Raw genomic sequence first — 11,268 nt, 5'->3', positions numbered from 1 at the left:
TGCTCTGATGCTGGTCTTCACCTCCCACATTATTTGAAACAGGCTTCTATATTCCACGTTGGCTGGCCCCTGAGTGTCCTGAGCTGCACCTCTGCCTCTCCACAGCCCTGATTCCAGGTTTACACCACAGAGTCTGGGTTCGTGTTGGCTTCTAGAGATACAGATAGCCAGTGTTTTACCCACTGAGCCAACAGCCAGCCTGCATCATTCTTTGATGTGGGATGTCTTTCTGTATATGTGTTGCTTTTATTGGATAATGAATAAAGCTATTTTGGCCAATGGCTTAGCAGAATAAAGCCATGCAGGAAATCCAAAGAGAGAGTAGGCAGAGTCAGGGAGACACCATGCAGCTACCCAAGAAACAAGAGGTAACAAACCATGAGCCTCGTGGTAAAATAAAAAATAACAGAAATGGGTTAATTTAAGGTGTAAGAGCTAGCTAGGAATATGCGTAAGCTATTGTCCAAACAGTGTTGCGTAATTAACGTAGTTTCTGTGTAATTATTTGGAACTGGGTGGCCAGGTACGGAACACAGCCTCCACTTACAACTCTTCTCAAGCGTCATCAAACTAAGAAGGAACTGGTAGCTAGGCCTTTCTCCTAGATCTTAATGTGCCCTAAGTTTTTCACATTTGCGACCGGGATAAACGGTATCTACTACAAAGATACCGTTGTTAATCCACGCTGGTTTGAGTCAAAGTGAAATAATTTAAGGTCTTGGGAAGCTCTCAGATGTGGTGTCTATACTTAATTTCTCCCTCCCCTCCTTCCTTCTTTTTTCCTTCCCTGTTTCCCACTCCTTTTTTCCTTGACATTTTTTTTTTGAGACAGTGCTCCATGCTATAGCCCAGGCTGGTCTTGAACTCATGATCCACTTGTCTTAGCCTCCCCAAGTGCTAAGATTAAAGCTACGGGTCACGGCACCTGGCTGCTTACAACTTTTCAGTACCCACTCACTTTCAACACACCCACACCGCTGGAAGGACTGGAAAAAGGTATGTTTTAAGCCACGGCATTTGGCCAATAATTATTCTTGCCTATGAACACAAGACATCTTCCTTACAGTCCAATGGCTTGGAGCTAAAAAACCAAGACTTTTTATTTTCTTTTGTTTTTGTTGGGGATGGAACCCAGGATGCCCCGCGTGCTACCAAAACCACAACCACACTGTCCCAAGTCTGTAGTCCCTTTCCTTTTTGGAAGCTTCCCTCTAGAGGTTAGGGGTGGAACCTTGGGACCTGGCATTTAGCCTCTCTGTTTTGAAGCTTTCCAGTGCTCAGAGAAGTAGAGAGAGGTGAGCAGTATTTACCGGCGGTTCCAAGCAGCGGAGGGGAGCCCCACATCTGTTATGAGGCCCGAACACTCAGCTGTGCTTTAAAGGCTGCACCTGTGGTCGATTTACTGCGACAATGGTTTAAACTTTCCCATTACTCGCAGAGGCGCGGTCTAACTGAGTCTGAAAGTATTTCTCATGCCTTGTTTCTGAAACGGTAACCCTCAGGGTTCACCAGGAGATGCTAATAACCAAATAAGCGTAAATTTGAAATTAATACATTTTCTGTGACTCAAAATTAACTGAAAAATGAATATGAGCTGATTCTAGTAAGTTAAGCAATGTAGTGGCATCTCTACAGAATATTTTTAAATGGGGAGTTAAGAGAACCAGGAAATGAGAAAATCTGGAAAGAAATGGTGGAAAATAAGACTATCCAAAGCTAAAGCTGAGGACGTCAGCACAAGGTGGTCTTTTCTCAGGACGACAACAAGCACTCAGTGCGGCCACCTGGAGCAAGTTTCCCAGGCTTGGCTGATCCCCGAAAGCGAGTGCCAGCTGAAGCAAACTTCCAGGACCTCATTGTCCCTCATTTAGAACGAGTAAATGGCTCCTCTGTTTGCCTTCATGCTCACCTGTGAGATGGGCAGTGTGTCTCCCCCCCCCCCCCAGCTTCCTGCTCTGGATGACCGTCCTGCGTGAGATAGGAGTTACGCTTATGCCAGCAGTGTGTTTGGCCAACGATGTGCCTTTGCTGTGTGCTTGTGACTCTGTGACTTCTGCTTGCGTTCTGACATTGGACGCTGTCACTTTAGGTTGCTGCCTCTGTCACCATGAGCTACTATATTCTGGATGTCTCGTACCCCTTGGAGAGCAAGAGGCATGGTTCTTGTTTCCCTTCTGTTCCCATTGGCTCAGATCCTATGTGTGGCGTAACATGGAAACTCAGCAACTAACAGTAACTGGGGAAAAGTGATGCTCTGCAAGGTCAATAAAAGGCACCAAGTATCTCATCTTAGGAAACAAAATGACGTTTATTGAAATGCATGTAGATAAATTATCGCCAGCATAAACTGCTAATGGAGTTTTCAACATGGATTCCGTTAACTCTTAAAATGAAGTGAGCCTTTGAAGGTCCATTGTCTCATAAGAAAAATATTATATTTCTTTGCTCGGATAAAGTCTTTAAAAAATCAAATCAGCTTTGAAATGTTCTTTAAACGTCTCCAGCCTATGAATATATAATAAAACAAAAATATATTAAAAAATATAACCATTTTGTTTAAAAAAGAAGAACTAAATATGAATTATGTAGAGGTAAGATATACTGGAAAATTATACATGTGAAATTCTAAAATTTTCTCTCATTTTATTAGTATACACTAAAGTACTTAAGAAACAATAAAAACAACAACAGAAATAATAAATTACAGCTGATCATAAAATAAAGCAGTAGTTTTACTTTTAATACTTAGGGCAAAGGTCAAACAAAATAAACAATTTTTAATAAATCTGATTCCAGTCAGTTAGAAATATGGTCCAAAGTGGATTTTCATTTTCATTTAGGACTAAGTGTCATTTTAAGAACTAAATTTCAAATTTAAATTTTAATTTTAAAATTAATAAATAGAGTAAGAACATGGGAGTCACTGGCGCATCGTACAGGCCAGCGGACATTAATAGTGAGCTCTCTGTGTCTTTCGGAGCTTGTAGGCAGGTGACTTATGGGTACTCAATGTCAACTTCATGCTCCACCCTGACCTGTTTGGATGCCCCCAGGTGCTGCTGCTGCCCATCTCCAATGGTGAGTCTGTTGAAGGGGATTATCTTCATGGTGGTCTCCTTCATGGAGTACCAGCGGGTTTTCCACGTGGCCCAAATGATGCCATTGTCATAGCCATTCGGAGTCGAGGCCTTTGAGTACGTGCCCCCTGCAAAGAGTCGGAGGGACATGGGTCTTTTTCCTTGCAATTCCTCACCTCGGGGTCCCTACAATCATCGTCACCTTTGTAGCCTTTCCTCCTGACTGAAAACCAACAAGCCATTTTCGTGGTCACACACTTACTTGAAGTATATACATTATTTCCAAACCTGGAATACCTCTGCCTGTCTCTCTCTATCTCTCTTGGTCTGCCTGCCTGCCTGCCTGCCTGCCTGTCTGTCTGTCTATCTGCCTCTCTCTATCTCTCTTGGTCTCTCTGTCTGTCTGTCCCCACCTGTCTTTGTCTCCATCTGTGTCTTTCTCTCTCTCAGCTACTGGAAGCAAGCCATCTGCATTCAGGTTACTATGGTAAACCCATAAATTCCTGACACAGTATAAGAGTATAATCTTGGTAATAAAAGATTCTATGAAGGTCTCTAGAAAGTTGTCTTACATCACTGTGCAGTTTCTTGTCAGTAGACAGGGCTGGATTCTAATTTCTTAAAAGAGCCTTTAGAATCCCTGGGGTCTCTCCATTCAGAACTGCTAGGTGGTTGGTGAAATCGGTGTTCTAAGCCCTTTCAGCCTTACAGAAACCTTCGCCTCCGTCATCAATCCCCAAGCTCGACCCCTCACTGAAGCTTTTGTGAGCCTTTGCTCTCACGAGCACTTCTTTGCCTCTTCTTCCATTTCTCCAGACATCTGTTCACTGGCCACCGTTTTTATATGACACATGGTTCACAGACAGCTGAGCCGGGGTAACGTGTCCACGAGCACGGATATGGCTATGCTAGTCCATCTACATCATACATCATGGTGTCCAAAGAAGACACCGCTGCCCCAAACCCCAACCCAGACAACGAGAGTTCCTGCACAATAAGCCAACACCGATGTCTCCTAGGAGGAGGAGGGAGTATAGAGGTGACCGCTCTAGGCAGAAGCTTAATATTATTACGATAACGCCAATGGGTAGGTAGTATTATTCTATTCTGATCTCAAGTAAAGAGCTATAAAGTAAAAAAACCATATTGTGTTTACTGTAATTCTTCATCTCTCTGCTTCTCTTTATCACCCAGCCATTAAGCATCCATTACCCCATTACTCATAACTAAAGAAAAACATTACCTTGGTAATAAATTCCATTGAGGTGACCAGCATGACATTTGTTCATCCACCAACCGGACCCATCCTGCTCTGCACAGTTGCCGTCAAACTTATCGTTGTCGTTGTCCCAGGTGCTGAACTGCATGCCGTTGTGGGACGTGAAGAACTTATCGCTGGGGTCGTCACCGAAATCGTAGCCGTCAAAGGCGTCTCCGGCGTCTCCCCCGATGAAGTAGGCGTAGGTCAGGCGGTATTTGTCAGATTCAGGACCCACCCTGAACATGGCGTAGTCTGCAGTGCTGTGAGGATGGAATGGAGGATGGCGTATCTTCAGTCACAAAGCCAGAGCAGACAAATGGAGCGAGGGTTTCTGCAAATCTAGGCAATGCCTGTGTGCACGGTCCTGAGCTCATCCCACCACCCAGAGTGGATCTAAAAGCCTTCAGGGAATCCCAGAAAAGCTAAAAAGCCACACGCTTGGGTTTTAGTCACAGGATCGTAATATCAGATGAAAACACTTGGGGAAGTCTAGTTATCTCTTCTTTCTTTTGTTACCACTGTGCACACATTATTGTAGGCCCGACAGTCTACAGCGAGGAGACCCATGCCCCAGAGAGGGAGGAGGCAGGTGCCATCGTCCACCAGCACCACTTGAAGGCTTGCCTTCCACAGAGCCCTGAGGGACCGGCACAAAGACTCTCTAGAACATCCCAGAAGCCCTGGACCCTGTGTGATGCACAGAATGAGAGCCACGAGAGCCACAGAGATGTCCTCGGGAAAACTTGTGAAGGAAGCTATAGTTTCTGCAGAGCAGAGAGAATCACCGCCCTTTGTGAATAAATAGAGATTTCCAGAAAATATCTAAGTTCTTTCCTAATACTTTGCACTTGGGGAAATGGAGGATATTCACATTGGAAAAGGCTGACCAAGAAGCAAACGCCCTCCTGCAAAGAACCTGGACACAGTTTTTGCCTCTGTCGGACTGTTCTGTGCTCGGCCACTGCCCATTTGCAGCAAAAACATTACAAGGGAAAGTGAAAGTCCCTTCCACACCCTACCTGGTCCTGCCGTTCCAGTCTTTGAGCTGGATCCTCAGTGCGTAGGGGATGGTTGATTGCATGCTTATCAGGTGAATCTTCTCATTGCCCAGCCAGAACTCCGTGGTGCCGGTGGGAGACAGGTGTCCAAACCCTTCCTTGTACTGAATCCAGTTCTTCTTGAAATCCACACTGCCATCAAGCCTCTAGTCGTAGCAGCGTGGACAAGAGGAGAGGGCAGGCGATTTGTGCGTGTAAAGAAACAACATTCAAAACGTGGAGGTTATGATTCTGCCCACGGCCAGCTAACCGACCCCGGGCAAGATGCTTCCATTCCATCGCCTACCAGATAGGACAAAGATGCTCTGAGGACTGTAAATATCACACACCTGCACACACACACACACACACACACACACACAAGCACACACCCAAATACACACAAACATACATACATATACACACAAGCACACACACACACGCACACATATACATATACACACAGACAAACATACACACGCTTGCTGCATGTTTAATCCTACATTAAGGAGAGGGTTTTTTTTTTTTTCTCGTTTTGGTTGTCGGTTTTCTGAAAGCCCACAGACATCCTCAGAATTCATACTTGGTAGCACAGTGCACTGCTCAATCACACCCCAATAATCAGCCCTGCAGGGGATGCTGCATGACAGGAAGTATACAAGGTTAAAAAAAAAAGACTAATTTTGCAGTGGCTACCAGGTAGGCAGATGCCTAAAATAAAATAAAAATAAAAAGGAGGAGAGGCTTTAGTTACTCTTGATGGCCAGCCCTAGCTCTCGATCTGAGGAAAGTGGCCTCTTCCACGCCTTCACTAAAGGACCTGGCATCCATGACCGTATAACATGAGACAGCAGAATAATGTACTCATTACTTAGGTGGGCTCATGCCTCAGCGTCTCTTCTACAAGTTCAGGGGAGAATACGGCTCGCCTCAAAGACGCTACAGTGAGGGTTATGTGGGCCAATGTTCACAGGGTGCTTAGAGAGGTGTCCAGAGCACCGTGGCCATTATTTAATATAGATGCCACCAGAGGCAGTTACCTTCTGCAGCACTGTCCAGCCATTTCCAGATCCATCGATCTCACAGTACACTAAGAACTGCTGTTTCGACTTCAGAGGCCGGATGAAGTAAAGCCCGCTTTCTTTGGCACCCTTGTTGGCGATTTCCTGGCAATCTGATGAAGAAGAATCCAGTATCAGTGCTGCAGCAGCTTGGGACCCAGGTAGGAGTCTTGGCTGCCTCCCTAGGCTTTCCTATCTCCATTCCTTCCAAAATCAGTGATTAGCGCCCAAGAAAACTCTGGGCAGCTGGATCCTGAGATTTAAGATTAAGGCCAGAAGCTTCCCAGACTTGCTGTGCCTTGCAAAATGGCTTTTCTCTTGGCTGCTTGCTTTGATGACCCGGATCCCGGGGTAAATTTCCTCCCTACCTTTCCCAGTTGTGTCGTGGATCTGCACGGTGTCCTTGCAAGGTTCTTGGCACTGATCTTCAAGCTGGGCTACCTTCTGTTTCAGGTTCGTGATCTTCTGGTGATTTGAATTATACATTTCTTGTAAATACCTAGAAACAGAGCCATGCGGTAACAGGGTGAGCCCTTCTTTCAGAAGAACACACTTTTATTCTTTTCTGTCGGAAATGCTGTTTTATTTTCTCGAGCACTCCTCTGAGATAGTTTACTTCATTCTTGGGAAACTGCAAAATTTCGGATTGCCATATTAAACTGAACCTTTTGGGAAAAGAAAAATAAAATCCTAATCCATTTCAGCAGGAGGGTCAATGGGACTTGGAGGGGGCAGGCCATCTCAACCTTGAACACAAACACCAAAGTCCCTGTCAATAAACAAAGGTCACTGTAGGAGGCTTTTCTGCCCTGTCCCTTTCCTATGAGGGGACTGGGGTGCTAACGTGTGGGTGGGAGGCCTGGCTAAGCAGTAGCTCACACAGGCCATGTAGGGCTTTCCATCTGCTCTATAGCGTAGGTGGGAAGGCACCTGGGAAACTAACCACACAGCAGTCGCTACTTTCCCTTCCTATTTCCATATCTCTAGAAAACACCGGGGAAAGCGAGGAATTTCGTCTTGGTCGTCCCTCACACGGTTGCTTATGAATATTCAGAAATGACAGATCGCTATGAACAATGCGTAAACGACCGTGTCTGTCTTTGAAGTAAGGCAGAGGGACAAATTATTGGGCCACTTTGCTCCTCTGTTCTGGAAAATTTTTCTCACAATGGTTTCCTTATACTTTGATGAAGAACAAAAGTAGTGGAAATTGGAACAATAATTCAATTTACACAAACTATAGATTAATGGAATTTTTAATGACAGTTGTAGCAACAAGCAGTACTTTCTCATAGCAGAAAGGCGAGAGATATGTTTGAGGCCTCTTCTCCCCAGCTACCGTCTAACTCTGTTTCCGATAGCGCTGTGAGCTCAGCTTTGGGGACAACAGGGCAGGGGTTCAGACTGCACCCAAGGGCCCAGAGTTCCTGGGAGGTTAGGAGTGAGCACAGAGGGCAGTCGGCAGTTCCGGCTGGGGCCATGTGCTGTGGTCAAGGGGCTGCAAGATGTTCCCTTTCTCCACCTTTGACAAGATTTGCTAGAGGAGCCAAGTCCCTTCTCCTGTCTGCTTTCTGATTTCTTTTTTTATTGTTTTTATTGAGCTATCCATTCTTCTCCGCTCCTCCCCCCCCTCCATACCCCCTCTCATGCCCCCCACACTCCCAGTTTACTCAGGAGCTCTTGTCTCTAGGCTCTTAGGGGCCTCTTTGTTGTGCAGGTTCTCTGGGGCTGTGGGCAGCAGGTTAATGCCGCTTTGGTGACATATTTGTGAAGAGGATTGTATTTCCACACCCCAATTCCCACGCCGTTGAGGCAAGCAGGGCCAGGACGGCGTCTGGAGACACTACAATAAACCTTTCTCTGAAGTGGTTATTTAGTATTTCTTTAATTACAAGCTGGTGCAACTTATTTTGTGCTAGTTCCTAGATCCACGGGGTTCATGCCAATGTGCTATTTTGAATGAAAGACACGCTCCCAGATCACTTTCTGTGAAACGTGCAATAATTAAGTAAAGTCTCAATCTGCCGTGGAGAGCAAGTTAAAACCCAGACACTCACCGAATACTGGTCTCGTGTGTCAGGATCAGCGCTTCGTATTTCATAATTTCTTCTGTCATCTTCTTCGACTTCTGAGTGGCACTCTCTACCATACCTGTGACACAGGGCCAGAGACAGAGGAACCACTTAAGCAAAAAGCTCAGCTAAAGGCAGAGAAGGTAACCCCTCCGCAGGCTTTCTCACTTGGCTTTGGGGGTTGGTCGGGGTTGTAGTAAACTTGGATCGCTTTGATCAGTTCTTTGGCTTCCGCAGTTCTGTTTTCAGCACTGTTTAAGATTTCCTCCATAATCCGGAGGTCTTTGTCCACATCGTTTTGGTAAGAGGTCAGGAAGTCTGAGATGCCACAGGTGGTGGGGCAGTAACTACCCTGCAAGTCAATGAGGAGGCGACTGAATACCCCGAGAAGAGGAGTCTCCAGTCCTACCCAGAAATATTAAAGCTTAAGGCGTCAACTGGGATCTGGAAGAACTGCCTTGTCTTCCCATCCTCCTCTAGTTCCAGGAAAGGGGACGACGAAGAATCTACTTACGAATCTCTCATCCAAGATGCAGCAGTTGTCTCTGGTAGCGACATACTGCGGGGGAAAAACACAAACATTTTGCTAGTAGCGCCGATCGTTTCTCATTTTTTTTGCGTTTAAAACAATATGGCCTTTGAAGGGTACTCACCGCCAGGCCCATCGGAGAGAACAGTAAGAGCGTGCAGCAGAGAATGAAACTCCGGGGCTGCAAGAACCAATTCATGGCGTCCGGGTGTTCTGGCATTCCCAGCCCCTCACAGCCAGCACTGTGACTTCTTGGGCTCTCCTAGGTCTTTTATGTGAGTTGCCAGTCTGGGCGGGACTAAAGGTGGCTGGAACTGGTCACGGGGCCTCTTTACCAGAAAGCGTGGGCTCTTTCTGCTCGTCCTGGTTCCCTCTGTGCTCTGCCTGATTTCCAGCTTTTGCGCACAGGTGTAAGCTCCTCCTTTTGGGCTCAGCCCAAGCTGTATCCCCAGACCTGCAGGCATCTGCAAAAGCCAGCAGAGCATTGGTTGCTGCTCGGAGAAGGGAGGGAGGCTGCGTGATGCAACTGCTTCCAGTACACCACCACCAGGAGAACAAACACAGCCTTCTGACCCGCCCAGTACAAACCCGGCCTATTCTGAGGTCTGGCTTGCTGAAGCCACAGGCATTATCAAAAACCTCTCTGAGCCCAGGGACAAGGTGACACTATCATTTGTAACCTCCACGCCTCACTACTGTATTCCTATGAATGGATCATGTTGGAAATGGTTTCCTGTCCATCTGTCCTTTTCTCTCAGGTCAAGTCCCATTTAGTTTTGCTCTCAACTTGTCTGAGAGCTGGAAGGGAGGCTGGCTCCCATCTGCTGCAAAGGGGAAGGGGCCATGGGTTCACTGGTTCGACTCAAAGCCCCATCCAGTTCCTGGAGGGAAAGCCTGGAGTCAGAGAAACCCACCTCCCACATACCACATTAGGAGCCTTGCCGAAGGAGCAAGGACAGAAAGACTCTGAGGAGGTCTTTGTGGGGGAAAAGGCACTGTCACCTCTCTTTGACAACGGCAAGCAGCTGTGGCACTAACACTGAGTGTGTGCAGTTGCTCTCCTTCCGCCGGGACAAACTGTAGCGAGCTGTGTGACTGGGAGGAAAGGCATCTAATCTGCAAGATGCACTAACGTTTTGATATTTGACTTGGAGTTTTCACAAAGCCGCGTGTGCTTTGATATAAAAAACCAAATGTTTGGACCCTGTAATTAGTCAGAAGTCATTTGAACAAAGGGAACTTTTCTAACTGGCTCCCTGTCCACTTCAGTCACTTCTTGCTATGAGCCATTTGCCATCTTCTCTCAGAGGAGATCTGACTGTGCCATTCGGCCCCTTGGTAACCCCATCTCCAGTCACAGTGAACACTAATCACACCTTTGCCTCCTGGACTTAAAGACCCTTGGTAACCCCATCTCTGGTCACGGTGAACACTGACCACACCTTTGCCTCCTAGACTTAAAGACCCTTGGTAACCCTCATCTCCTGTCACAGTGAATGCAAACCACACTGTTGCTGCCTAGACTTGCTGCTTTTTACCCTGTGCATCCCCGAGTCTTTCCTGAAGGACCCTCCTAGCATTCTCTCCAGTGCCGTGGGCAGTCCTAGTTCTGATGATGCTCTCTTGTTGCCTGCTCTTTTGGAGGGGAGGGGCCTGGTTTGCCAAGATTCATAGGAACTACTGAAAAAAAAATTCAAAAAAAATATTTTTTCAAAAAAAAATTTTGAAGAATCTGGTTTTCAAAAAAAAAAAAAAAAAAGTCCCAATAAGCCAGAAGTCCTGCTTCCTGGAGGCTGGTCCCCTCTAACACAGCATCCTTCCAAAGCACTGGATCCAGCTCTCTGCATTTGCAGGACTTATAAGAACCTTGCATTGTATAACCTACTAACCCACCAGCAGAAACTTAGCGTTTGGCTATGGCACCTAGCAGAGGAGCAAGAGCTAACCCTAACTACTGGCCGCCTTCAGGGGCTGGGTCTCGATGCCGGCTCTCCAGAACTCTTGAATTCTCTGAATTACAAACGTAAATGAGGCGCCTCATCCGCTGAGAAAGGAAAGATGGAAGCATGACGGCATTTGCATTTTTTGGAGAAAATGGTGATGGGATGCATAAACAACCCAGAGGCATCCGTGTTTTCCGGAGAACACTGACGGCTCCACTGCTGTCTCTGCGGTAGGGAGCAGAGCCATGTTGGGCAAGAATACTTTATTCTATTCCTTTACAATTCTGA

At 46.5% G+C, this 11,268-nt stretch overlaps 1 protein-coding gene across 2 annotated transcripts; it reads right to left on the bottom strand.

Annotated features, from left to right (window-relative positions):
* Window positions 1-2,284: 2,284 nt before the first annotated feature.
* Fgg (fibrinogen gamma chain) lies at window positions 2,285-9,386 on the bottom strand. Of its 2 annotated transcripts, XM_050158832.1 has the most exons (10): window positions 9,162-9,384; window positions 9,023-9,067; window positions 8,677-8,860; window positions 8,494-8,587; window positions 6,805-6,935; window positions 6,416-6,549; window positions 5,358-5,542; window positions 4,321-4,598; window positions 3,036-3,205; window positions 2,285-2,505 (listed from the first exon to the last, which is right to left on the bottom strand). In XM_050158832.1, exons 1-10 carry the CDS (start codon window positions 9,255-9,257, stop codon window positions 2,491-2,493), a joined length of 1,332 nt encoding a protein of 443 aa, XP_050014789.1. In that variant the 5' UTR covers window positions 9,258-9,384; the 3' UTR covers window positions 2,285-2,490. The 2 variants fall into 2 exon arrangements, with proteins under 2 accessions (XP_050014789.1, XP_050014788.1); XM_050158831.1 differs by lacking the exon at window positions 2,285-2,505 and having other exon boundaries at window positions 2,715-3,205; window positions 9,162-9,386.
* Window positions 9,387-11,268: the final 1,882 nt, after the last annotated feature.

Source organism: Alexandromys fortis, unplaced genomic scaffold (assembly GCF_014885135.2).
Source record: "Alexandromys fortis isolate MF-2015 unplaced genomic scaffold, M_Fortis_MF-2015_v1.1 scaffold_102, whole genome shotgun sequence".
Classification (NCBI taxonomy): domain Eukaryota; kingdom Metazoa; phylum Chordata; class Mammalia; order Rodentia; family Cricetidae; genus Alexandromys; species Alexandromys fortis.
This window is presented reverse-complemented; position numbering and strand designations above follow the sequence as displayed.

Excerpts from the sequence above, each read along its gene's own strand:
- Fgg (XM_050158831.1), bottom strand. The coding sequence starts at position 9,257 with ATGCCAGAACACCCGGACGCCATGAATTGGTTCTTGCAGCCCCGGAGT. Across the intron at positions 4,599-5,357 it reads GACTGGAACGGCAGGACCAG|CACTGCAGACTACGCCATGT; the intron begins GTAGGGTGTGGA and ends CCATCCTCACAG. Across the intron at positions 3,206-4,320 it reads CAATGGAATTTATTACCAAG|GGGGCACGTACTCAAAGGCC; the intron begins GTAATGTTTTTC and ends GACTCTTTGCAG.